Source organism: Phalacrocorax aristotelis, chromosome 1 (assembly GCF_949628215.1).
Source record: "Phalacrocorax aristotelis chromosome 1, bGulAri2.1, whole genome shotgun sequence".
Lineage (NCBI taxonomy): Eukaryota > Metazoa > Chordata > Aves > Suliformes > Phalacrocoracidae > Phalacrocorax > Phalacrocorax aristotelis.
In genome coordinates this window covers 158,680,734-158,708,371 of record NC_134276.1, presented here as the reverse complement: position 1 = coordinate 158,708,371, position 27,638 = coordinate 158,680,734, and the positions used below count along the sequence as shown (strand labels likewise).

Sequence of the window (27,638 nt, the reverse complement as noted above, 5' to 3'; positions counted from 1 at the left end):
TGCATGGCATCACCTGCTTCCCATCAGAACACAAGCACTCAGGTAGCTTAATTTTAAAATGCTAATTTCTTTGCTATTGTAATACTTTGAAATTATTGATTCTCAAAGTGTTGGTTTTTTATTCACTACACTAATTGTCTCTTGAAAGCTGTTTAAATCCAACGACCTTTAACTATTTCTAATGGTAACAAAGCCTATTTTAGCAAGGTAGGATGATGGTAAAGCCCTCGCGAACGGCAAACTCTGACGTCATACCCGCACTTCGCTGCCGCCCTCCCCTCCCCGCCGTGGCCGCCTCATGGTACATCCTCGTCCTCCTCCTCCTACCCCCCGGGCGGCAGCGGTGGTAGGGCCCGGCGCGGCGGCGAGGCAGGTCAGGCGGGCCGGGGGGGGGCGGGCCGGTTCCCGCCGGGTGCGGCCGCCTCATGCCGGTCGCGGGGCCGGGCCCGGGGCCCGGGCCCAGGAAATGGCGGGCGCCTCAGCGGCGACCCGGCCGGCGAGGGAAGCCTCGGCGCGGTCCTCGGCCGGGGACGTCGCCATTAGCCGGCCGGCTGACGTTACGGTTGGCCTCCCCTGCTTTGACGACAGATGCGGCCGCGTCGTAACAATGACGACGGCCTGAAGATAAGCGGAGGGAGAAGCTGCGTGGGGTTTTTAAATGATGCGTGGCTGGGAAGGAAACCCTTGGGCGCGAGTCCTCGCTGTAGGCCGCGGGTGACGTGACGTCCCTGCCGCGTGACGTCGGCAATAGGGGCAGAAACCGGCGGCGGCGGCGCTGGCCGGTGAGAGCCCTGCCGGGCCTCCCGCCCTCGGCTGCCGTCCTGCCCCCCACGCCGAAGCCGAGCCCAAAGGGAGAGAGAACGGGGTGCGGGTAGGTTCCCGCCTAATAGGTCCAGGCTTATGCAACCGGGTGGTGATAGCTTGCTAGCTTTCCGTTTTCTCTGTATGAAAAGCACGACTTGATGGCCTTTGGCTTAAATAGTGCTAGGCTCCCTTAAGCTTTTTTTTTTTTTTTAAAAATGTGTTTCCTTTCCTAGACATAAGGAAAGGCCCTTTCCCCATGAGGATGGTCAAGCAGCAGAGCTGGCAGCCCAGCCCCTCTGGGCTGGCGCCATCCATGGAGGTGTGAAGGACCTGACGAGATAAAGCAGGCTGGTCTTTTCCCATAGCTGACCCCACTTTGACCTCTCGACGTCCCTTCCAACCTGGATTGGCCTAGGATACTCTGTATTTTTTTCTAGAAAGCTTTATGTTGGTCTAGTGTAATTTTGTAACCCTTCTTTACTTTGTTTCCACTAGCAGTGCAGAACCAGAGATTCATTTTCCAAGTGCAGAAGCGTGAATGCTTACTCTGCTATGCATTAGTCTACAAAACGCCACCTATTACCGCTCGATTTCTTCACAAGCTATTCAGATCCTATCTACACTGCTTTCTTCTGGGTAGATACCTACTCTTCCTGGTTAATTCAAAGTTCAATCTAGGCATTTAGCAGTTGCATTTAATTCTCTACAGCCTGCTAAGACCTGGCTACAGTTCGCTGTAATGAGAATGGTAGTGACCAGCATACAGTGGGAGTCTGACTGTTGCTCTCTTTAGTGAAAGATTTTGTGAAAAATACAACATGAGCAAGCATGAGGTTGGTTTTACTCATTTTCAAAAAGTGAGATCTGAGTCTTAAAATACACATTTAGAAATTCAGAATTTCTGCATGAAATGGGGGATGAACCAGCCAGTTGATCCTATTTCCTATAGAAGATAGACATAGGCGTCTCATTAAATAACAAAATTTTTAATACCCCTTTTCTCTGTAGACATAGGTCACTGCGAGTGTGCTAGCAAGCAGGACCACTGGTAACTTGCAGGTAGACATTAGTTAGTGAACTAATGTCCTTACGGGTGTTATGACACCTGGTGATAAGAGGGTGCTGCTGGCAGTGAGAGCAAACATCTCATCTAATTCTTAATCTCTCAATTGATTTACAATCCCCACAGCAATATGAGTACATGAAAAGTTACAGCAGGGTCCTGCGTATTAGAGCTGTAGCCCAGCATGAGCTTAAGAGAACTCTGAACTCTTAGAATAGGCTACATGCCCTGCAAATGCAATACTCTCAGCTGTGGACTCTGAAATACAGCAGATAATAACTCCTAATCATCTTCTCCATTTCTGTAGAACACCATGACGTTAAAATGCATTAATCTTATTTTGCATGTTATATTTTGCTTAGTGCTTCACAAGGGCTCCCAAGTACTCCAGTCAAACGTGGTTTAGCAAATAAAGTTTTCCTTCCTTTTAGAGAATTCTGTATTTCTGCATGCATGATCCTCGCTAACTACAGGAAAAAAATTTACTATGATGTCAAACACTTTCAGACAACATAGAGCTTCTCTTAAGGGAACATAACGATCAGTTCCATGTCAGATCTTGGAAGAGCACAATTTACTAAATCAATTTTTTTAAAAGCTCTATAGTAGATTATATAACTGTATTTTAAATGACTGCGTTACTCACAAGGCAGTGTTGTTTAACAGCAGGATTACATATTGAACTAAAAGTCATGGTTAGTTATTTTTCCAGTTCGTTCTTTGGAAGTATCATCTGACATCCCAAACAATTTTAACTATAGTTCGTTTTGCTGGCAGTTTCCAGCTGAGCTGAAGCATTAATGAAGAAAGCCCTGATCTTTCAGAAATTTACTTACTCTGACTGGACCCCCTAAATTCAGTAGAGCTACTCAAGAGTACTCAGACACAGGCGGTTGTGTCACACTCTGTGGAGGAGAGGCTTTAGCATGCAGTCCCCGTGAAATGATCGCTTTTTCAGGCCATGGAAAGGCCAGCGCACGACAAGTCTGAGATGTACCTACACTTACAGGGCTGTTGGGAAAAATCGCTTGTTCTGTACTGAGGCTTGCCGGACAGCATTTCTCAAGTCACAGAGTTTATGAAGATAAAATCATTAGCCTTGGGGTTATGACACAAGCAGCTTCATTAGGCAATCAGATTTTGCCTCAGAGATTTGAAATAATCCTAAAAAACAAGGTAGTGTTATTACAGCATCTGTTAATAACATAAGCATGCATATAGGAAATTAGGTCTTATTCTGTCAGTATATGATGTAGTGACATAAAAAGAGTTCAGCTTTTAGAAGCTGGAAAACATCAACTTAAAGATACACTTTCCTGAGATAAAGTATTTTACCACGGGAAAATATTTAACCTTACCTGGCAACTAGATAGAGGCTCTACCACTTACCTAAACAAACCATGCATTTTCTTAGAAGATGGACTATAAAGAAGATTCCAGGGGTCTCGTATAGCTGTTCCTGCAACAGGCTTCTCGGTCTGTTATGTAGGAGGTTAGACTGCATGATCATAACAGTCTTTTCTCTCCTAAAAAAAAACCACCAACAAACTAAAAATAATTTAACTTAATGCTCGCACAGGTACTTTTTGAAGCATTCTATACTTTGGGAGAGGTGAGAGTGACTGTATGAATAGAATTGTCAAATGCACAAATTGTATTTTTTTCCTCATTCTCAATTTGAGCAGCTTTATGCACATTACCAGCAGCAGCAGCAATTTGTGCCAGTATTTCACAGTCCAGTGATTCTCCCTTTCACGCTCTATGCTTCCAAACAGTCGTTACGAAAACACTACCTAGGAAGTTAAAGATACACTCAATGATATCTTTGTTTGACTGCTGCAGCTCCTCTGGCCGTTGCAGAGCAGGTGGCAGAGCATGTGCTGTTGGGGATACCTGGCAGTCAGGTCGAGCAAAGGTGGGTTATGGGGTTACCCACAACCACCCTGCGCTTGCTGTGTGGATCCCAGTGCCGCCGTGCACTGGTTCCATGGGGTGCGGGAGGACTCCGCGTGCTGGGGGTGACTGGTGATGACAGAAGCAGCCTAGAGACAGAAATAAGGCATCAGCGCAAAGGGCGGCTCTAGCAAAGTAGGTACTGGAAGAGGCAGTGAAGGCCTGAAGATGCTACGGGTTACTTGCATCCTCCCCCAAAATACCAGCGTGCTTATTCAGAACCCAACTAACAGACTCAGCTAGTGAAAAACACATACGTAAAGGTTTAAATTATTTTATCTGTAATTATAACAATGATTTCAGAATGCAGTTAGCTCACGAACTGCTGCTGAAGGAGTACCAGGGTGGGTCTCTGACAGATGAAGGAACAAGTCACCCTCCAAACAATGCTTGAGAAGCAAATACATTCAGATGGGTTAAGATGGCATTTAAGCTGCCTCTTTTTTTTTTAAATTAATTTGGTAGAATTACTGTCAAATTAAATTGCATGAAACATTTTTCTAGTATAGTGTGAGTGAGCTGTACTGTAATAACAATGTTAGCTGCAGGAAATGGCTGACAGTTTGGCTCTTGTATGACCGCAAACATTTCTATGGACAGAGCGCTGCCCCCATGTCAGGGCTGTTGCATTGCATGTTTCAGTGAGGCATCCGTCAGAACATTACCCTTTCAAAAGTTATTTTTTTCCCCCTGCTTCCACATGAAAGCTGAATTTATGTTATCTGAATAACAGAAACCACTGTTGAGAGTAATTTCTTATGCCAGCTGGGCCTAAATATCATTGTCTCCGAACATTAACTTGAGCCCTAAATATGTTCTCTTTCCATAGGGCTGAATTTCACGATGTTGAGGGGAGTTGCTCACAGTGCAAAAGATGTATTTACTTTTCTGTTGGCAAGATCTCAGTCCTGTAACCCGGGATTGAATTTTTCATCAGTATGGACTGAAGTAGCAAACGGAAGCTTCCCAAAACATTCCACTTACACAACTGATACAACATCAAGAGAGGAAAATAAAAAAACCGTTGAGAATCTCTACAAACTGTCAGTTGACGTTAAGAAAATACGCAGACTGAAGGAATGGGTCCTTCTCCAGGATGTGGCCTATGTTAAAGAAATTGCAGGCATCTTACAGGAAATGGGAGCAGATGCGACCGCTGTAGCCAACATTTTAGAACGCTGCCCAGAGGCAATTCTGCATCCCCCTGCAGAGATAAACTCTCAAAGAGCTCTATGGCAATTAGTTTGCCAGAATGAAAAACTGTTAATTAAATTAATACAGCAATTTCCAGAGTCTTTTTTTACTACTGAATATCATGAGAACCAGAAGGCAAATATACTATTTTTTCAAGAGTTAGGACTGAAGAATAATATAATCACCAGGTTCTTGACAAGCGCACCCACTATTTTCTATAATCCTGTTGAGAAAAACAGAAACGTGATAGAAACATTACAAAGAAATTATTTAAGTTTAGGAGGTTCTGATGCAAATATGAAGATCTGGATACTGAAGCTATTGAGCCAAAATCCATTTATTTTATTAAACACCTCCACCACAATCCAGGAGAACTTGGAATTTCTGCAGAAGAATGAGTTCACTGACCATGAAGTTCTACAGCTGCTGTCCAAACTTAAAGGTTTCATTTTTCAACTTACTTCTATGACTATGCAGAAGAGCATGCTTTTTTCCAAAAGTGTCTTTAAGTGCAGCGATCAAGAACTAAAACAGCTCGTGCTGAAATGCCCAGCCCTTCTCTACTATTCTGTTCCTGTTTTGGAAGAAAGACTTGAAGGACTACTGAAGGAAGGAATTTCTGTGGCGCAGATTAGAGAGACACCGATGGTGCTGGAGTTGACAACGCAAATTGTTCAGTACCGAATTAAAAAACTCTCTGCTTTGGGATATGATATCAAGAGTGGAACTCTAGAAACCTTGAGTGGTACTAAGAAAGATTTTGAAGTCAATTATGGTAAGATACAATCAAAGAAGGAGAGACCAATTTTTAATCCTGTTGCTCCTATAAACATTGAAGATTGATTTGAATGCTGTCCTTTAAATTACGTAAAAGAAACTTATCAAGGAGAAATTATTGGTTCTTTGAGAAGAGCCGAAACAAGTAATCTTAACCAGATTGTAGTCTTACAATGTAGACTGCAGTCTTACTGTACTTTGTCCTGGAGTGGGTCTTAGCCACAACTTTGTTATATAATTGAGGCTTTCTAATGCTTTCAAGTAACACCTCAGAACCTGGTTATGATAAAGGTTGCCTTTTTTCCCCAGGGAGAACCACGCATGTTCTTTTGGTTCTGTTACATTTCCTTATCTAACAGGGCATTAACCGCTTTGGATTTCCAGCTCCGTCACTGCACAGTCGAGCCTGTGGTAGTGATTAGCACAATCTTTATCTGAGAAAGATGAAAGGAGGGCTATTTTTTCCAGCAGTGTTCATCAGCCCACCGGTTCCCTGACTTTTGGTGCTCCGTTCCTTATTGCTGCAGTAAGTAGCTGCTCTAACCCCCGGATCCTGACCTGCAGGCTTGACTTCTTGGATAGGGGAGCCTAGCCAGAGTGCAGCCTGAGAACAGGGGCAGGACACAGCGATTTTTATTTAGTGGCTGCTACAGTGAGGCCCTGGTATGTTTGTGTACAAACCATAACGCAAGGAAACTACAAGAAAACCTCCTTTACATTTCTGAGACTTCAAAATTTGCTCCTTCTGCAAAAGGCTTGGGGCAGGAGGAAATACAGTTATTACTATCGTCTAGTTCTCCATTTCTTCTTTTCTAGCATGGCTCTGGGAGAGAAAAAGGTTACGGAAAGACTCAAGTGAGTCTCAAACAGTTGTAGGAGAAAGGAAAAAGTCATGCTTTTATATTAGGTGTAACAAAACCCTAGTCTGTAAACCACTGGTGATTAAAAATGACTACCAGATTTGCAAACAGCTGCCACAGTTTCTAAATATATGGGTGACATTGCTTCTCAGATATCACCGTATGGTAATTGTTGACAAGTGCTGGCTTTCAAAATAGTAACTATCTGACAGTGTTTAAGTTCTCAGGGGATTTTATTTATTCTCATGGATGGGCACTGTGAATGATAATATAAAATAGTAGCGTCACTGACGATCATCTTAATAGAATTAGGATCATCACTGATTTTATTTCTCAGACTTTCCTAAGCAACTATTCCATACACATTCCCTCTTGACAGCAGGAGAAAAACCAGTTACACACCCCCCTCACTCCAGGCCATCCTTCAAGGTAATTTTTAACAGACATTTTGACAGCAAGTCCAGGGTTCTTTTTCTTAAAGAGAAGTTTTAAATTGCCGAGGAAGCTGGTACAGAATTCCTGTTTAGAAGGCAGGCTGCAAGATGATGATTTTATACAGCCTGTCACGTTATCCACTGCAAGCTTGGAAAGAGCTAGAAACATCTGGTTAGAGCAGTGCCAGGATCTCAACAGCTGAAGGTCTTAAACTCGCCACCATGCAGGCGAGCATGGTCGTGACAGCAAGTTGTGGGGGGTAAACATTGCTCTTTAGGTGCACGCGTGACAGTGGCGAGAATTCAAGAAGGGGCACATGTCACCAGCATGATAAAAGCCAGGCTGTGCTACTAAGCCATGTCTTTGCTGACTCTTCAAAGCACATTACTGTTTTTTTAAGAGGAAACTGGGAAGATAGCCATATTAAAAATTCAGAGGAACTTGCCTGCGTCACTTTCTGACTGTCCTTCAGTGCTCAGCTATTAAGCAGACCGCAGTATTATTCTGAATTCAAAAGCATCCTTCCCCTCAGACACAAGGGGGCATTTCAGCTCTCTGAAGCTATTCATAACACAAGCTGTAATGCCAAACCAGAGCCAATTGGTGGTTTAGGATGAAAAGGAAACCAAGACACAGCACAGTGTTTTCCCTGAAAGCTTAGTTCCTGCGTTTCTACAGGTATCTGTTTTTAAAGCTCCTGAGAGCAGCTTATTCCCACCACTTACAGTATTTCCAGTGGCAATGGACAAAATGGGAAAGTGACATTTCCTGAATTGAGTCACAGCCTGAGTTATCAAAAGCTCATTTTCCATTCTGAATGTTTCAATTTCTCCTCCTCCCCTTCCAAAACAGAAGCATAAGCAAAAAGACTCCTTTTTTCCTCTACCAGCAGACCGAAATTCATTCAATCCTTCATTCATAGCTCTACACCTGGGACCCGCTTCTCTCTTCTTCACAGAACTAATTTTTAATAAAACCTCCGGGAAGCTCTCAACTACTGAAACGTTGCATTGCTGAAATCTGCTTCCTCGTCTTTTGCTGTTACTCACTGTGAAAGTGAACCAGTTTGTGCCGTTCTAGCCTGGCACATAAAAGCCTGCAGACCAGCCTTGCATTACAGAGTGAGCAGTCAGGCATACAAGTGGTCTTCATAAGCGTTTCCTTTTTTAAAACGGGGACTGGGAAAAGAAGAGTAAAATAGAAACCACCACAAATACAACCCCAAAACACATGAACAACCTGACTCCCCCTGAAATTTTCAGTTCCATATTCATTTTGGCTCACAGGTATCCCCCAAGCCTCAGTTCCTGGGGGTGGGGAATGTCCAGTATAAGGAATTTTGTGTTGTGACTACGCGCAGCCTACACAGGGAAGTTATGGTCTTTGTTAAGAGCTGGTTTGGCACTAAGATGCAGACAGTCTGGGGCATGACACTGCACCTACATATGCCCTTCTCCACAAATTAACTAAGGAAGCTTTCAAATGTCAGAAACAGCATCATTTAATGTTTCACAAGTGTCAGGACAGAATCAGAACACGTTTAAGACGAAGCAAGTTTTGTAAGTGAATGGAAAATATGCAGGATATAGGACAAAGCTCTTCGAAAACTAAAACCATACGCCATGTTAAAGTGTTTCAGTTACAAGATTCAGAAGTAGTAACTACAGGGTATGTAAAGAACAAAACATAATGAAGTGTTGGCAGCTCTTACAGTTCTAACATTGCTTATCTCAGACCACATTTGTTTTGCAGCAAGTTTCATAGTAAAAATTAGAGAATGTCATAAAAAACCGTGTATGGCCAGTTCAGCATTTGTGTTTTCAGAAAACGATTAGGAAGGGTTTGGTTCAGTGTCACAAATACCACTATGCTCTGAAGAGGTGACAGGTTCAGCGGTAGCGCTCTGGGGATATGCCTACTTTGGGAACTGCAGGGGAGCAGACCACACTGAGTTATTTGCTGCAGCTAGATTGCCTCCGATACCTAAGCCAGCTCATTTCTAGAGCTAACTGGTATCCTTAAACTACACTATATTCTATGCGATTAGCTTTTGACTATAAAAAAAAAACAGTTATAAGTCTTCCATTTATTGCATAAACTTACCTCATCACACCCTTACAGCAGATTGCAACTAAGCAGCTGGTGCATCTAACAAAAAGAGCAGGTGATGCTATTTGTTGGGTTTTTGCTCTCCCCACCACCCCAAATCCCTACTTAAAAATACCATACTACCAACATATACAATTATTGATATCAGATAAAGTTTGTCCAGAGTGCAGTTGAAGTACCAATGGCTCAGAGAGACTGGGTGACTACTGTACCATAATTTACATGTAGTATACTTTCAACACCCATGAATACAGGACTTCAGTTTTAGACAAGTGATATGTTTTGATTTTTTTTTTTTTAATTTCTAAAAAGTCTCCCTATCTATCCTTCTTGTACAACCATTGCCACTGAAAAAGTAACTTCCATGCTTAGAAGTTCTCTGTAGGAACACGAGTTTTAGAAAATACTGCATACACGACATTCACAGCCACCTTCCGCGGGCTTCCAAAGAGGTTACTTATTTGGAGAGTCAGTACACACACACCCCCACCCACAACCAAAACTCTAACAGCCTCTAGTTTAAGGCAACCTCGCGCTGTGTTGTTACAAGTGCATTTTGCCTCACGCTGCAGAGGACCTAGAGCTGTTCCCATTTGTGGTGTGGTAACATTTGAAATCTGTCAGTATACAATTTACTCTGATGGTATTTTTTTTCTTTTTAAGGCCTCATCTACCTTTTTTGGTTTATTTTAAATAAAAAGTACTGCATTTTACTCAAAAATCAAAATGCCAAGTACGAGATAAAGACGTAGTGAAAAATTCCTTGCATTTGCTTGAACAGAGCAAGAAGCTAACCTGGCACATCATAATGTTGAGCCAACAGCTTTGCTAGTTCTTCAGTGGTTTCCAACTACGCAAAGGAATCTCAAGTCAGGCAGTTGTGCTAGATGACCACAAACATCAGCCCAGTTCCCGTTAAGCCCTCATTCTTTCTAGTGTCTACAAGAAGTTTATTAGAGGCAGGTTTTCACCAGCAGGAGATAGATGCGTATTGTTAAATACCCCTGAGATGGAGCAATCTTGTTTTCAGTAAAAATTGACAAGATTTCAGATATCAGGATTCGTAAAGAGAGTCTAAAGCTCATTCTGTGAACTGCACTGACACGACAGGACAGTTCTTCACACAGCTTCACCTAGTAAAAGGCATTTTTTTTTCTCTAATAAGGCATTAAGTTAGTTTACTCTTTACGATCCCTTCTACCACATTGTCAAACTTCCTGGCTTCTATCTCCCACTCGCATTTCCAATTTCTGCACACCTCCAGTTCTGTCTGCTCCAGTCCGCACTGGCACAACACAGTCACCGATAGTTTACAGGCTGCCTGCAAGCACAGTTTCATAACCGAAACCATGTGGGTATGTCCAACGACACCATTACACAGCTGAAGGATCCTTCGGAGAAGGACATGGAAACCACTGAGAACAGTAAATGGCATCTCGTCACGTTGATGGTACGGCAGAGATTACCAAGTTTGTGTTCACATTTTAGTCCAAAACTGCAAAAGACTTACAGTAAGTGAATATTCAAATATGTATTATCCCTTCAAATACACTTACTCACTTCTATGGTTATCAAGTGTAACATTTCACCAGATACAAAGCTTCAATCTAGGCTCTAATAAATCTTCATACTCTGTGCTAGCCAAGCTTCTTCCGTCCTTTTCAGATGAAATCGAGTTACTTGCACAGCTCTTTAGAAGATAAAGTGTCTAAGACACATGGCTTCTCATGGTCCAAATCTTAGCAGATTTTAATGCCACAGATGAAATATTCTGGAGAATCAAGCATGTCTCAGTTTTGGTTTTAGTCAGACTTGTCCTTTTTCTTTCCTGTTAAAGGCACTTTACTTGCAACAGCAGATCCTACAGCTGTAACACCTCCGGCCACAGCAGAAACACCTCCTTTGACTAGCCCCACTCCCATTGAAGGCACAGATGTGACCGCTGTTTTGGTAATTTCCAAGCTCTTTCCTCCAATCCAAGCAACGCCCCCAATTGTGGCGCCAACAGCTCCCTTTGTGACGCTGAAGAGGCCACCGGTCACACGGGAAAGCATGCCAGGCTGCTGCTGCGGGTGGTCTTTTAATGAACCTAAGGGAGGAAACAACGAGCAGATCAATCACACCGCTATGACCAAAGCATTTTTCAAAAGAGAATTTATTTGGAACTATTTCCTTTTGTAGCCCAACAGCCATTGCACCTACTTACCTTGCAGGTTACTCTTCTCGGATGCTCACACACCATCATAGCTCCAAACAAGAAGATACTTTGCCGCGCTGAGACACACCTCAGTGCCGTTTTCTAAAACACAGGTCAATACTATGCCTACAAGTACCAGCTATAAAGCCCCCAGACAGTCTTACAGGATAAACTTTTGTCTTCAGTCTGTGTGCACCACCACCTTCCCAGACTCTGGAAGGTCTCAAGGCCTTTATTAATGTAGGGGGGAGAGGACGATGACACACCCTCCTGTTCCCCCATCCTAATATTAAGAGTTAACTCTCAGAGAGGGGGGGCCCCAAAAGCAGAAGCACTACCTTGCTGTTCAAACCTCTAAGGAAGGGCTGAAAAAAGTTTCCTGGAGAAACAGAGCCAAAGATTTATTTAAAAACAAAAAAAACAGCTGTTCTTTGAAAAGAGCTCACCTCAAGATGAAGTTGTTTCTTTCCTTAGTAATTACTGTTTTGAAGATGTGTTTACATGGGTTGTGTGCAGGGGTCGGGAAAGAGGGTTACAAACAAGAGAGTAATCAGAAGAGTGAGAAGGACAAAACTGATGCCAACACTCATTGGATCACTTCCTTTCTTCATCATGTACTCAAATTTAGTTTTCTTCCAAAAAGAAGGGAAGGGGGATAAAAGAAGTCCAATGGCCAAATAAGCTCATTAAGTACCAAAAGTAGTGCCCAAAGGCATTAACAATAGCAAGACTTACAGGCTCCCTGCAAAAGTCCCGATATGACGCACAAACCCAAAACCATAGGTTTTCTGCAGGTTATCAACCACGTAAATATGGTGGGTTTTTTTCATTTTAATGTTATGTTTAATCTACACTTTGTTCAGTTTCTTGCTACGTGCTGTATAAGTCAATTCCTAGTCCATATTTATGGTACAATTACATAGCTTCAAAGATTAACAGAAAGGCTCACAGAATTAGCCACTTAGAAATACAAAGTAATACTAAACTGTTGGAAGTCTAAATGTAGGTTTCAAAATCCTAAAGAGATACACGCACCTTGCCTCCAAGGGGAATTAAGACAACTCCACACCCCACTACTGTATAAGCATCATCTAATCTTAAAAGAAAAAACAGGAAGGTGAAACAGTATATTAATGTTGTATTTAAGGAAACAAGAAAATACCACCCACTGCACCTATAAACCGGCAGTCCTGACACGTGTTTGTCTGCAAGGTATTTTCAATGTGAACCTTTGGTGAGAAATCTCTGGTCTTCATAACCATGTTGTGCAGCTGAGCATTTTTTCAACTCCTGTCTTGTCAATTCCTCTCCAAACCCAAACACTTCTTAGAAAAGTTTCAGAGAGCACCATGGCAAGAGACAGCCAGTCAACAGAAGCAGGGTAAGAGTTCCACAGTTGTTTGTATTTTCTAGCTACCCGTAGATAATAGAATGCATTTAACATACTTGTTTCCCTTCATTTGGGAAAAAGAACAGGGGGAACTAAGAAAAGACCAAGTGGAACCACACTGGACAGTGCTAGGGAAAAAACAAACATGAAATAAATATGTGAGGGAGCCAGCAGCAGGAAGAACATGCTTGGAGGAGGCCAGTTAGTCTAGAGAAGCAGGGGGAAAGAAAAATCTGATCTAGATCCAGCAGAGACCAATATCCAGCCCCTGTCAACACATTCACTCTGCACTGTGACGTGCCTTAGGAGAACCAGCAGAACAGGGCTCTGCTTCCAGTGCTCCGACTGCTGACAACTCCCATTCAGAAGAACAGGACAGCTCATGGGAGCAAGAAATACTAAAAATGCTTCCAGCTTCCACTAGTCTCTCTTACTAAAGAGATTGATATAGATAACAGGAAGGGTCATGGAAACCAGAAACATAAATAAAAGCCTTTCACTTAAAGTGAAGTAATACCCTTGCTGGTTCATTCTAGGCCAGTAGCTTTCAACCTGGGCACCTCCAGCAAAAAATGCACCGCCATCACAAGCACACAGAGATCACAATTTCCACTTATATACAGAAAGCCTTTAAAGAAATCACATTCAGGAGTATTCAGAGCCTGGTATAAAATCCACTGTCTAGGTATTATTCATTAGAGGGTTCTTGTGACCAGACTTACACACCTGGTAAAAAATTTGGTCAGAAAGAGCTTCACTTCCACCTAAGTAGATCACCATCATCAGGGTGGATGGGACTAAAGTCTATCACATTGAATTTTAAGAGCTGATTTCAGTAAATCAGACCTGATATTAGCAAGGAAGGACTCAACACAGCAAACAAAGAAAACCCAAGAGAAGCTAACAAAAGTAATCATGACACACTTTTCTTCACATTACTTCACGCAGTCAGTCCTTTGACAACATCTACTCTGTTTCGCAAGTGTAAATACTGACTGTGACTTGGGGTATTAATAACTTCTGGCAATGGTTGACACGACCCATTCCCATTACATTCCTGTTTGCATTGTCCGTTAGATCTAGTAAATGCCCACAGCTGCAAAGAGTTTTTATTGCCGGTTGATTTCTATTCTAGGACACGCATTCCTGGTCTGCCTCTTTCTAACCAGTACGGGGGAAAAAAGGCAAACCAGATCATTCCTAAATCTAGGGAGAAAATGACACAAGTTCCCTGTTCAGGGCTTGGCTCTACCATGCTACCTTGCAGCCAGCTTCCTGCTGAAAGGAATTCAACAGTAAACAACAGTTTGAATGAATGTAGGTTGCAAAGGTTGGCGCCACTTGCAAAGCAGAAAATAAAGCATTAGAATAGCACTACTCACAGACAGCACGAGCACAAAAACTTCTTCTACATATGTATTTCTTTAAAGCCTTTGGGCACCAAGCTTGTCAAGTGTGATTTGGACAAACTGGAACTATTTATAGCTTTAAGAAAAACTGCAAATTGGTTTTGGAATTGAGCCCTTCCTCTAAGGATTTTTTTTTGGCAGCCTGTTCAGAGACATGATCTTCTTGCCAACATTGAACTGGTAGCCTTCCATCCACATTTGGCCATCTTTTTATGACAGTAAAGCGTATCACACATGAAGGTCTTGCATGACATTAAACCAGGGATGTTCTTCAAGGGTATTCCAACATTTTAACTAAACTCATACGGCTTGAAGACTGCACGTGAAACAGAGTCAAAAGGAAAAAGCCTCTTCAAGGATGGAGTGTCCATGATGACAAGCTGTGTTTCATTCACCTCCCTCTAACTACACCAGCTTCCTCCATCTATTTAGGCTTCATATTCAAACTGGTTACTGTCATACTGAAAGATACTGTGCAGCAGAAAATAAGTCTCAACTGCTCAAAAATTTTAAATAAACCCTTTCAACACCTAGTGATGATCAGACTCTGCTGTTATGCTTTGAATCTGGGTGACTTACTGAATATTCCAGGAAGACAAAAAACACCCACTTGTTTCACTGTTCCTCAAGAAAGAATTGTTTGAGCTTACCAGTCAGGCCACCGTTCACTTTCTATATGTGAGGTTTAACAAGTCTAAAACACAATTCAACCTTTAAGGGGAAAAAAAGAGGCACCTTGAAAATTAGACTTGAAGATAACACACATTAGGGCATAGTTTCCAACCTGGCATTTTCTTTCAGAAATGCTTCTGGGATCTTGACAACCCCATAAGAGCTTAAAGAGAAAAATTTTTGTCCTCACACTATGATACTGTAACAAATTCAAGTGTAGTAGAGAACCACTGTGCCAGGAAAATCTATTTCTCCTTTTCCTCTCATCATCTTATACTTGTGTTTCCTGCCTAACAGTTAAGAATAGAGTGAGCTATTCCACTTCAACCCCTTCTGCTACAGTCAGTGGATAATACTGTTGCTCAAGTGAAGTAAATTGTTCAGTTACATACCACACAAAAGCCAAGAAAAAAAAAACCAAACCCAAAACCAAACCCAAACCAACAAACCGAGCTTTAAAGGGCTGTTACAAATAGAGGAGCAATGAAATGAGCAGAATTGGGACTCTCAGGCCTCTACATCCAACACATTGGTCTTAAAGCAAGAGAAGACAGAACACAGACAATCTATGTGCCAAGAATGCCTTTTGACCTAGCATGCTTCCAGTCACATTATGCAAACGGGACTCCGTACAGTTCTGCTGTTCCACAGCCCGGAAGGTAACTCTGCTCATTTGCAACTGCATTTCCTCTGCAGATCTAATAACCAGTTTAAGATTCATTTGGTTCAGGGAGACCAAGATGCCACTGCATTAATGAAGTGTATGTTTGTTTTTATGAAACCATGAGATTAAGTCAACAGTTAGAGCCACAGTTAATTGTATCACTGAAAAGGGTCTCCAAAAGTAGTAATAAAATTCTGTATATTTTTAAGCACATCTTGTTTAAAAGTCACAAGCACCGTGAACTCAGCAAGGTGTCCAGAAGTGAAGCTGGGCTCCCTCCATCTCACATAATGAACAGCAGAATTAAATACCCACTGGACCAATTCACATCTCTGGAAACTAATCTCCAAATTATGTCCTGCAGTATCTGCCCATCTTCTCTATTATTTATCAGTACAGTTGTTTACTGAGTTATGCAAATGGAAATGTTCAATTTGCACATCCCTGTTTTGTTTTTTTTCTTGAGAGAACTGAACTTCTGATGAATTTTTATGAATTTACCTCATATTATGAAAACCAATACATACCTTCTGGTGGTTCATCATGAAGGTATGATGGGACTTCCTGTTGATTTTTGTCTGTTTGGTTCATTATTGCCTAAAAAAAAAAGAAATTCACATATGCTATACATCTTTTCTGGCAAAGCATAAACATAATCCATGAATCCAAAATTAACATCATTTAAGTTCCACAGAAAAGGAGCTTCTTCATTACTACATAAGCCAGCAGCTCCTGCCAAACTACAGCTCTTTTTATTATTGGTCTGTGCTTTTGTGTTCTTCACCCAGACCCAATACATGAAAAAGGAGCCCTCCACCAGGTCAGCAGGCTTGGTGAGAGCTGCTGCTCCACCCCAAGTGCATCTCACACCTAAAAAGCAAGCATGAAGAAAACCAATATGAAAATAATACAAGCCACTGCTGTACAACAGCTTATGTTTATGGACTAAAAGAGAAAAGCCTAGTGATCACAGAGGTGGTGGGCACTAGAAAAAACAGCAGCATGCCTGTAAGCTCTGTTAGTACCTGGAAAGCAGTAGTTGAAAGTCCTTTCAGCAGCATTTGAATAAATGCCATGAAAACAAGATGGAAGAATTGTAATGAAAACAATCCATTTATCTTGTAGCAGTCTGGCATACACAGGGTGGTGATAGCAGCAGAACTAGGCTTTTAACTCTACACAAACTTTCCAATGAAAACACTTCAGAAATTTTTCTTTTTTTGTAACAGAATGGTAGGGGTTGGAAGGGACCTCTCGAGATAATCTCATTCATCCCCCCTGCTTGAGCAGGGACACCCAGAGCAGGGGGCACAGGAACGCATCTAGGCAGGTTTTGAATGTCTCCAGGGAAGGAGACTCCACAACCTCCCTGGGCAGCCTGTGCCCCTGCTCTGTCACCCTCACAGGGAAGAAGTTCTTTCTCATGTTTAGCTGGAACTTCCTGTGTTCCAATTTGTGCCCGTTGCCCCTTGTTCTGTCATTGGGCACCACTGAAGAGTCCAGTCCCATCATTCTGATACCCGCCCTTTAGATATTTATAGGTATTGATAAGATCCCCCCCTCAGCCTTCTCTTCTCCAGGCTGAACAAACCCAAGTCTCTCAGCCAATTCTTTCTGAATTTCTGAAAAAGCTGTTTCCTAGAGCACTTCTAGAACAGCAGTCCCTGAAATTGAGGGGAAGCAGAGCAGAAAGCTCAAGTCAGCAGCTCTGCTTACTACATTTTGCCTTTGGAGGCAAAAGCAATATGTAAGTCCAGGCTTCTCTCCTGCTTTCCCTCCCCACCAAAGCGCGCCGTGGTGTTAAGTCCTGCCTCCTCCCCTGAGCCCTCCTGCCAATCCTGCCTTCCCTCCTCAGCAGGCACCGAGGTGAAAGGAAAACAAGTCGCATTATACCACCAAGCATCCTTCTACTTGCCAGTGGCCTCTTAGTTCCCATCTCCCTGCACATATACAGAAGCCTTTAAGTAATTTAATTTCTTCTGGGAGTCACCAATCACCATAAAAATAATTCCAGCCTCTCTTGCCATGCCCAGATGTCTCCATACCTCCTCAGAGTGAGAAAACAGTGGCTGGGATCTGAAGAAGGAATGAGGAGGCAGAAGCAGAACTTGAGGGTGGGAAGACTCACCTAGAAAACAACAGCTAAAACCCTCACAGTATAATTACAAAGTCAAAACATCACAGTAAAAACCGGCACCCACACACTAAATGATAGATCTTTGGATGCTAAGCAAGCCTAAATTGAATATTAAAGAGTCCTCACAATCAGCACTAAGGGTACTTACGTACTTCAGGTCACGACTGAAAACACGAGTGCCTTTACACAAGAAGCTGAACAGGAAAGCAAGCAGAAAAACCCTGCTACCAGGATGGCTGAACAAGTGCCTCTCAAAAGCCAGAAACGCAAACGTGGAAGCTAAGAGATAGGAGAGTGAGTAGCAACACATCAGGATTGAAGACTAAACGCATGAGGGCTAAGAGGCAATTTGAAAAAGTATCAGTTATATAATGCCTCATTCTTCTATTTAGTCACAGGTCAGTAAGTCAAGGGGGGGGGGGGGGGGGGCCAAGCCCGACTGAACACAGGGAGCAACTGAGGGTGACCAGGTTCTGAGAAAGGATTAGACTCAGATAATAGGCAATTTCTTTACATTCATCTAATGGAAGCTGGAAGAAATTTCATCCTCGCTGTGTGAGGTTAAATGTAGGTTGTTGCTTTTTTCCAACCTGAAACAAAAATATCAAGTACTGTAAGAAAGAGAAGGCAGGCCCTGTAAGAAAACGACAGGCCTGACATTTTATCAAAACATCTGTACAAAGCTGAAGTAACTGTTTCTATTTAACATGTGGCCATTTTGTTCGTTAAGATGATTACTGTATCAGGAATTTGAAAGGAGGGGTTTTTGTTGCATGAGGGGAGGTCCTTAAAAAAAAATCATAACCACCTAGCAAGCCTTACTTCAAACAAAGGAATAAAAAGCAACCAAAAGAGTTTTAAAGCAGACTCAAGGGAAGCACAAATTAATTAAGCCAGAGATAAATTAATTTTTGTAAAGAACTACCTCTGCTAATACATTTGTATCTAGCCTGCATGTAACCCTCAAAAGAAACCCAGATGCAATTGCTTGTTTGAGGTTCCAAAACGTTTCTGTCAACAATCCCTCATGAAAGGCTCAGAGAAGTTATTTAATCTTATAAGGAAAGATAAAATACTATCAGGGATTATCAACAAGTTCAGAGAGGAGTAGAAATAAGTTACCGGTTTTGAACATGGCAGAACTCTAGAAAGTGTCACAAGGCTCCACACAAGTTTTAATATTTTCTACTGTTAGGAAGGTATTAGACCCCGCAGCAGTGACAGCGGATACAGCCCCACTGAAGTGCCAAGGCTCTATTGCGCTAGGCATCATACAAGTATTTAATGATGACAAAACCTGTCCAAAGGAAAGAATCAGAGTAAGACTGGCAAAGAGGTAGCATGGGGAAAAGACGCCTTAATAATTCTCCATAATCTAGGCTGGGCCGCTGTCAGATTTGCTTGCAGCTCCTGCAAAGCTAAATGAGCAAAGCAATATATTGGCAGGGGAGTTTCACAGCAGAGTTTGGTGATAAAGTATTTGAAAAAAAAAAACCCAGAAGTGTAAAAAAGAAAATGCAGCACTACATAAAAACACAGCGACAAGATTAGATACTCCCTCCCCTGCTACTATCCCCAGAACCTCAAGGTTATGTAATTCTTGACCACAGCTACTTTTAATATTACAGAAATATTACACAATATATCACTCACATGCAATGATTTAACACACTTAAAACTCCTTCTAAACCACAGAAATACTTACTTTCTTACAACTGCACAGACCACAGTGGTCTATCTCCTAAAGCTCAGGCACCAGTAACCTGCTGCTATCAGACCCCAGAAGCCAAGGGAGCACTACACAGGCCTGAGGAGAGCAGCTAAGGGAAAGTGAGTCATTTCTGGTAAGAATGAATTTGTTCTACACAGAAGGGAGCATTCAGGGGTCTGCAGATCAGAAAGCTGAAGATTAATGGAGGACGTGTGGTTCTACAGGTGCCTGGAAGCACTCCAGGGATGCTCCAAGAGACGTGACTAACCAGTTTGTGCTAGTTTTTACTCACTGTTCTCCTACTGCATCATTGCGAGTTAGAACAGAATCACATCGCTGTCAGGAAAGGCTCCCAGCTTGACTCAGAAGGGTATTTCGTACACAAGGAACCTCACAAAGCACACTTCAAGTCCTTCTGTTTTTTCTGTAGAAGCTCTCCAGTGAATCAGAGAAACAAGACGAAGATCCAACAAAGGACTTAAGCAGACACTTTTAAGATATCTAGGTTACAGCCCGCATCATGCACCCTTGTAGCCAATTTAACACATCAGGAGTCTTAAGAGCCTCTGAAAAGTGATCCAAAATCTTGTGGGCTAAACCTGGCTAAAATCTGGCCAACAGGAAATACTATGCACAGGAGTGTAAACCTGGCTCCCCTCCAGATATTTAAGGTGAGTATTTCTATTGACTGGAGGTCAAAGGCCTGGAATTACTGTTTGGTGGCAGATGACTTCATCCAGATGAAGAGGGGATGAATATAATATTTTTCTTCAAAAAGCAGAGTCAGAAAAGCAGAAAACACTGTCTTTTACGTAATACCATTAAGGTGAAAGCACTCACAGTTCAACACCTCCTTCGTCTAACAAGATCCAAGCTCCTATGTCCCACGTCGCAGCAGTCCCCTGGTCACCAGACCGTAGTGTATCCTAAGGGAGGCTCCTCTTCACCCTCCCTGCTGAAGGTGTGTCCCCACAAAGAAGAAAGCAAAATTTGTGAGACCCAATAGAGATTAGAACTCAGCTAACACTGAGGGCACCAATCTGGAGGTGCAAGGATAAGACTTTTGTGCAGAGACTGGGCCATTCAGACACAGTACTGATTAAGGAACTTTGGAAACTTAAGTTGGAAGCTGCAGATTCAAAGTCCCCTGTGCTCTGAATCATTAGTCACAATTATTACCAGTATTGGAAGGGCACGCAACAAGGCAAAGATTTATCAGAAGCCTGAACTCTGGAACTTTTCTGATAGGTTTTTCAGAATCTTCTTCAAAGTATGCTAAGACTGGCCAAAAAAAGAAGGGGATAAAGCAAGCAAGCAGATAGATCTTTCTTTGGCATTTTCATCCTGTGATACCAAATTCATGGTGTCTTGTGTCACTGGGGAAAAGCCTCCAGCATCATTTAACATCTGCATTAAAACACCATATGCAATGAGGTGGGATCTCTATGAGGCCTGGCAAAACTCTTCTCGACATTCATGAAGCAGACATCTAGCATATCAGTGGCACCCTCTGCTCTCCTTCATCTGTGCAGATGAATACATAAGCTTTATATTTTCTTGTGTTAATTAGTGGAAGTAGACCCAGATCTTAAAAGATATTTCAAACAGGGACACATGTAAACTACCTCCTGGGTTTTTTTTTCCTGTGCACTTATGAGGGTGCTAGTCACTCAAGAGACAAGGGATAACTTCTCGTCTTTTTTAACAACACATTAAAATATGCATCAACCTTCATACTAAAAATAAAAAAAGAAAAAAGGAAGTCACTCTCTCAATTGGGTTAAAAGATTATCATCATATCATCTATATAAGAATATATAAGACTATATAAGAAGCTTCAGAGTTTTACACAGTTGTAAAGAAAGCAGTGGTTTAGAAGAGGATTTTTCATTCAAGAGCTGTTTATAACATCAACACTGTTACAGGACCCTGGATGAAAGTGCTAGGAAGCTCTGGAGGTACAGCCACACGTACATTAACATCAAAGCTGATTAAAACAAAACTTTCTCACCAAATATATTCCTTCGTGAAGATATCCAGTTAGCTGTTTCCACAAAAGTATTCTGCATACACCTATGAGAAAAGCAGAAGGTTAAGTACATCCTTGCCATTGGAGTATGGCGGGAATCATAAATACAAAGCCCCACGGCAGGGGAGAAGCACACTCGGCATGGCCTTAAAATGCCAAAAGCCTTTGAGATTCATCTGCCCAAGAACACAGAAGGAATCTGTGTTCTGGTGAAAGGAAGTCATTTTACTTGCTCCATATGCTATCATGAGGATTACAACAAAGCGTGGTAATCAACATTAAGACACAACCTCTCCTTAACGGGTCTGCAGTTCTTGGACAGCAATTTGTGTAAAATTTTCGTCTTCCATTGAGGAGTGGACTCTAACCATTACAGATGTGTGTGCAACTTCCTGAGCTTCAGGTGATGCTCTTAATGTCTTTCTGACTTTGCAGACAAAAAGCCCCACTGTTTCAGCCCAGCAAACCTGGACCAAGCAGCAGCCAGTAAAAACTGGCTTGTTTCAATGCCACTACTCAGATATTTGCGGGCAGCAACAAAACTGCCCGAGGATTGGGCCAATTTCAGTTGGCAGCATAACCCTGCTCCAGAAGGCTGCAGCAGCAGCAGAAGACAGTGCTGGAACTATTCACCTGACAGAATGGCAAACAAACCAATCGCCTCGTCTTAGTTCACCACGAAAAAATTATCTTCCTTCTGACCACCAGCTATGCAGTTAGAAAGCTTGGCTACGGAGCTGACGGAAAACACCACAACCCTTGCCACGTGCATGGATCTCCTTCCCCTCTTTCCGCAGCTGCAGCAGATTTCAAAATGAACCTAATGTCTTTCACATTATTAAAAAATATTTTTAGGGATGATACTTTAAGAAATACATTTTGGAAAGAGTAACAGTGCTCTAGTATCCAAATTAAACAAGGAAATAAGCACAAAGCCAAAAAGGTAATCCCACCCACGGCTGCTCTTCAGGGTACTGCTTCAAGCTGCACAAGTGACCCCCGACTATTAGCTTCCCTGCTTTATGCCTTGGACTGGGGCTTGTAACGCATTAGGACTAAGAGCGCTCAGTGCTGTTAGCTCTCTCAGACTAACCCTCAGAGCACAGGCGATATGAAAATGCATTTTTCAGTTAGTTAATGCAAGGGCAACAGTTGAGTCGATGCTAACAGCACTGAAAAAACAAATCCAGGCATGTAGAAAGTGTATAGCTAAAAACCAAGAGCATAGCTGACATTTCAACAAGCCTTCTGTTTAAAAGCCAAGTTTCAAAATTCAGATGTATATACAAAGGAGGATCGGCTTGGAAGTGAGCATGACCGCTTCAGAGAAAAAAACCACAGTTTTCAGGGAAAGACTACAGCAACTTGATCAGAAGTTTCCAGGTGTGAACCACGGCTTACTTTTAAACCTGTATCAGGATAGCTACAACCCACCCCAAAAAGATACCAAGTCTGCCACAAGAAATATAAACAACAGGCTCACAGCATGCAGGGTTCAGCACAGAGCTGGCAAGGTAATGCAATTTATCTGTATTAAAAACCAAACACACACACACACCACAATTAAAGGCAAAAGGAAGCATATCTCCTGGAAAAACAAACAAACAACAAAAACAACCAAAAAAACCACCCCCCAAACACCCTACCTCTGTCCAGGACATTACAGCATCGTACCTGCCTATAACAGAATCCAGCATTTCTCCGACCCCCTCACCTAAAGTGCAGATTAGGCTGCAAAAGAGCCTCTATGGATCATCTGATGTTGGCAACCAAATTTTCTCTGAAGCAGGGGTTCACAAGATACCAAGTTAAAGGTGGCAGAACCCGCATTCCTTTTTTTCAGTCCTCCAAAACTGGTTTCTAGAAATTAAATGGTAAATTCCAGTAAGGCATAGGGCACAGCTTCAGAAATCCCAAGGACTTACCCAATTTTACCAGTCCTGTCAGCCTCCGCCTCCTGCTAGCTCAGCTTTCCAAAGCAGAGCCTTCCACATTTCTTCTAACCTTTCCCAACATTTGAGCTCCACATGCGCCTCAGCCCTCCTTTTCCAGGAGACATACAAAGACAAAACCCAACAGTGCCTAACAGCCAGAGCGATAAAGCAGCTGCTGAACTTCCTTGCCTCCCCTGCTAATGAAATAATGAACATTTTGCCTAGCCCCCACCACCTGTTTGTTGGCTCCTGTCAGACATTCAGACACGTTCACTTGCCGGACGACAACCACCCTTCTGTTTGTGCTTTTGCAACACAGTCCATTTCTACACTGAGGAAGCAGCAGCAATTCTACTGAATGTGTAACCACAGATTAAAAGAAAGCTTTAAAAAAAAAAAAAGTCTGGGTAGTATTTACTGCACGGTCTTAAAACTGACGTGCATACAGACCAGTATTTGTGTACTGAATTAAGCTTATCTTGTGCGTACCCTTTCACTGATACAGAGACATGCTGCCCAAAGCAATGCTCTGGGCACACTGAAGCAAGCTACGTGCACTTTATCTTCCTTACAGGGTGACATCCTGACTCAGGGTTCTTGTTTTCAGCCTGGTTAAATGAGCAGAAGGAAGCATTTAATCGCATCCGCAGAGGCAGTCTGTGAGCTTCGCACAATGGCCAGAACCAGCTGCACAGCTAAAATAACTTGGATTTATTTTCAGGCCACACCAGATCAACGCCTGGGCTAGGTGAATGCTGAAAGCTAAGCTGCTCCCAAATAGCTTACAAAAAAACTGGTCCAGATTCTGCTCCATCAAGCTGGGCTTGAGAGAAATGGATGAAATAAAGAGCACGCTGCTACAAGAAACATCAGAGAACAGCGAAGTTTTAGAAGAAAAAGAGAAAACCCGAAACAAAGCTGCTCCTGGCAGGGAGCAGGTCACGGGGGGAACAAGTCCGGCCAGGAGCGAGGCCGAGGCGAGCACAGCTCCCTCAGCCGCCCTCCCGGGCGGGCAGGCGGCGCCGGGCCCTGGGAGGGCAGCAGCGGCGGGACGCGGCGGCCGCCCCTGAGCCCAGTCCCGATCCCGCACCCAAGGGGGCGCCGACCCGGCCCGCCAAGGCCCCACACCCCCCTCGCAGGGCGGCCCAAGCTCCCGCCGTCCCCCGGCAGCTACCTGCCTCCCCAGCGGAGCTCGGGAGGCGGCCCGGCCGCGACCCCAGCCCGCCTCCCCCGCCGGGCCAGGCCGGCCGCGGGCACCGCCGGGCACCTCAGCGCAGGGAGGCGGCACTGACGTGGCAGCCAAGGCCGCGGCGGAGCCGCTACCGCCGAACCCGGCCTCCCTCCCTCCCTCACGCCCCCCGGTGCCGCGGCAGGAAGCACAAAGGCGAGCGAGCTGCGCCCGCCCCGGGCCGCCGGCGCGGCGGGGGCAGGTGGCGGCAGCGGCCCCGCTTCCCCGGGCCCGCCTCCCGCCGGCGGCTCCGCCGGGTCCCCTCCCGCCTCCTCCCCCCGAAGTTTCTCTTCCTCCGCGGGGAGAAAAAGCAGGGAGGGTGGAAGGGCGCTCCGGCGGCTGCCCGCCCGCCCGCCGGGCTCCCCCGGCTAAGGGCGGAGCGGGGCACGGCGGGGCCGGGGCGGCAGCGGCCGCTCAGCCCCCACTCACCGTTCCGCTCAGCTCAGCCAGGCTAGGCTAGGCTCAGCTCGGCTCCGCCGCAGACTTTACTCCTGCGCCTTTCCGCGCTGCCGACGTGGCGCCCGCCGCCGCCCGCCCCGTCGGCGCCCGCAGACCCCGCCCCAGCGCCCGGCCCGGCGCGGCCCCCTCGGCGGCCGGGGGGCGCGCAGGCGCCGCCGCCCCCGCCCCTCCCCGCTCCGGGCCGCCGCGGGGTTCCGCTGCCGCCGCCTCCTCCGGCGCTGCACGTCCCTGCCGGCCGCCCTCCGGGGAACCGGGCCGCCGCTGAGGGCCTGCGCAGGCCCCGGCCCGACCCTCGCGGCTGCGCTGAGCGGGGCCTCCCTGGCTGTGGGGCCGGGGCACCGGGGTGGGGGGAGATGCCGGGTAGCGGTAGGGCGGGGGAGGGGAGGAAGTGGGTGGCAGAGGTGCTGCGGGAGTTGGGCGTGGGGCACCCATTTGGGGAGCACCTCGGCCGAGAGGTCGGGGTGAAGAGATGCGCCTTCGGGGCGCCCCGGCCGTGCTGGGGGCAGAAAGGGCAGGCTGCAGGAGCTCCTGCGGCCAGGAGCGAGGAGCCACGAGCGGTGCCAGCGGCCGCCAATTTGTATTAAGCAGCGTTTACATCGCAGCCGTTATCCCAGCAGTTACCGGGCTTGAGGAGAGCTACTTGCACACAACATGTAGGGAATAAAGTTGTCATGATGACTTAAGAGGATGTCTTTCTAGGTAACTACACCAACATGGATAGTTGGGGAAAGACAAGATTTTTTGGTCCTCACCCCCTTCTTTGGGACCTCCCCACGTGGATCTCTAAGGACCTTTGGGGATGAACAGTGACTTTCAAGTTTGTTAGATGACGAAGTGTTGGATGGCCAAGGGAGAGAGGGAAGTCCCAGGTACTTCGAATGTGAGTTTAGAAACAACTCTCAGCAGCACAGGAATACTAAGTACCCCATGAAATGCTTCACAAGATTAAAAAATTTGCATAGGCAAAATACTGCCTCCGCTTCCTCTGCCTGGCTTTGTGCTTGACTGCCACCCTTCTGCTCCACCCACCTCTCTGTGGAGAGGCATGTATGGAGGATGATCTCTCCTGGACTCATCCGAAATCATTAGTTCTTGTCTGAAGTGTGAACTCGGCTCCTATGTGGAAAATACAAAGGAGCATCCTGTTTCCACAGATGCCTGTCTACAGAGGCCTTTTCCAGACCCTTTATCAGTCCCAGCTTCAGCAGTTTACCTCTGGCTTATTGCAGAGGGACATTACACAGGTGTGAGATGAGCGTGAGAGAGATCTGTCCTCCTCATCATGTGCAGATCTAGTCAGATATCACTGGAAAGTTGCAAGAGCATCAGTGTGACCCGTCAGAGCAACACTGTACAGGCTTCGGAGGGGTTTGCTGGTAACAGGGACTGGTGTTGCTGACCCACTCAATGAATAACGGCCATGTTCTTTACTTTGGCAGTGAATGGGTGAAAGCAGGAGTGCAGGAGAACTGAGGGCGGTGACTGATCAGGAGCACGTGTTGGGATCTTTCAGGACATGGAAGGCACACAGGGTACATGAATTAGTCGTGTTCTTTGGAAATACTACACAGGCACACAGGATTCCTCCTCTGGGATCTTGATTTCCACCTGGGAGGACAGGTTGGTGGCTCTCCAAGCTCATCCAGTGTTTACCTCCGTGGTACTAACAGCCCACACCTGCCACTCTTAAAATCTTTTTGGTCTTTGAGATAAGGGGATTTTCTGATAGCTGCTATTCATCCCTTGCCCTAGGGCCCAGGTGTATACAGTGCTTTCTTTACATGCGGTGCTCTGCCTCAAATACAAGGCCTGTAGCTTCATGTTTCTGGTGGCAGAAGAAAGAGTTGCTGCTCGAATGTTTTCTCCGTAATAGAGTTAAGCAATCACCCATACACTTTACAGCATGAGGCATCGAAGAATGTTTTGCCTCCTAGTAACTGAAAATTAAAGGCATTGCAGAGATTAAAATCCCTTTTTTTTTCAAACTCTGAAAGACTTAGGATGGCACAGAAGGACTTGGGTTGGTGAAGTGTTTTGCCGAGCAAACGGAAGGAGTCAACTTCCTTGTAAAACCACAGCCATTGGCAGCGGAGTCTCACTGGCAGGTGTAATAACTGAAATAACTTCAAGCTGACATCTCTGCAATCAACAGAAAGCAAATCAGTGGCGTCCCTGTTACTTTGCTAAACCAACACTGAAGCTGAGGAAAAGGTTTTGGTTGCAGCAGTGTTGTCATTGTGACTGGTTTTGCTCTCATTTAATAATTTTTTCACGCATTGAATGCTTCCTTCATAAATAGTCTCAAGGATGGTCTACTGTTGGTATATTCAGTAAAGACTTCCTTAGTATTATTTAGTCTTTATGAGAGATTAACCTTCTTTCACTGGAAATAGCATATAAGCCCCTTCTTAACAATTTTAAAACGGAAAATACACAACATTCAGTCTTCCCCCGTGGAGGAGTGGTTCCTTCATTTAGATTATAGGTTTTTAGCTTTTGTCTGTGAAGGCACTGTGATTACAGATGCAGAAAATAATTGAAGTAAGGTCAAAATATATACATTTTGTATTCCATTATTGTGATTGTGGTTACTTCTACTGCTGCAGTAGCTGT

The 27,638-nt window shown here is 44.4% G+C and overlaps 2 protein-coding genes across 10 annotated transcripts; one reads left to right on the top strand and one right to left on the bottom strand.

The window, feature by feature from the left end:
* The first annotated feature begins 276 nt into the window (after positions 1 to 276).
* MTERF2 (mitochondrial transcription termination factor 2) lies at positions 277 to 6,759 on the top strand. Of its 4 annotated transcripts, none has more exons than XM_075075631.1 (2): positions 277 to 301; positions 4,650 to 6,759. In XM_075075631.1, exon 2 carries the CDS (start codon positions 4,664 to 4,666, stop codon positions 5,855 to 5,857), a length of 1,194 nt encoding a protein of 397 aa, XP_074931732.1. In that variant the 5' UTR covers positions 277 to 301; positions 4,650 to 4,663; the 3' UTR covers positions 5,858 to 6,759. The 4 variants fall into 4 exon arrangements, with proteins under 4 accessions (XP_074931732.1, XP_074931710.1, XP_074931714.1 ...); XM_075075609.1 differs by having other exon boundaries at positions 297 to 373; XM_075075613.1 differs by lacking the exon at positions 277 to 301 and adding an exon at positions 587 to 871.
* A 1,810-nt stretch (positions 6,760 to 8,569) lies between these two features.
* On the bottom strand, positions 8,570 to 25,128 carry TMEM263 (transmembrane protein 263). 6 transcript variants are annotated; one of them, XM_075075656.1, is made up of 6 exons: positions 24,996 to 25,128; positions 21,387 to 21,448; positions 20,216 to 20,330; positions 19,668 to 19,810; positions 16,055 to 16,124; positions 8,570 to 11,284 (listed from the first exon to the last, which is right to left on the bottom strand). In XM_075075656.1, exons 5-6 carry the CDS (start codon positions 16,116 to 16,118, stop codon positions 10,998 to 11,000), a joined length of 351 nt encoding a protein of 116 aa, XP_074931757.1. In that variant the 5' UTR covers positions 16,119 to 16,124; positions 19,668 to 19,810; positions 20,216 to 20,330; positions 21,387 to 21,448; positions 24,996 to 25,128; the 3' UTR covers positions 8,570 to 10,997. The 6 variants fall into 6 exon arrangements, with proteins under 6 accessions (XP_074931757.1, XP_074931741.1, XP_074931766.1 ...); XM_075075640.1 differs by lacking the exon at positions 19,668 to 19,810; XM_075075665.1 differs by lacking the exon at positions 19,668 to 19,810 and having other exon boundaries at positions 20,216 to 20,327; positions 24,996 to 25,104.
* Positions 25,129 to 27,638: the final 2,510 nt, after the last annotated feature.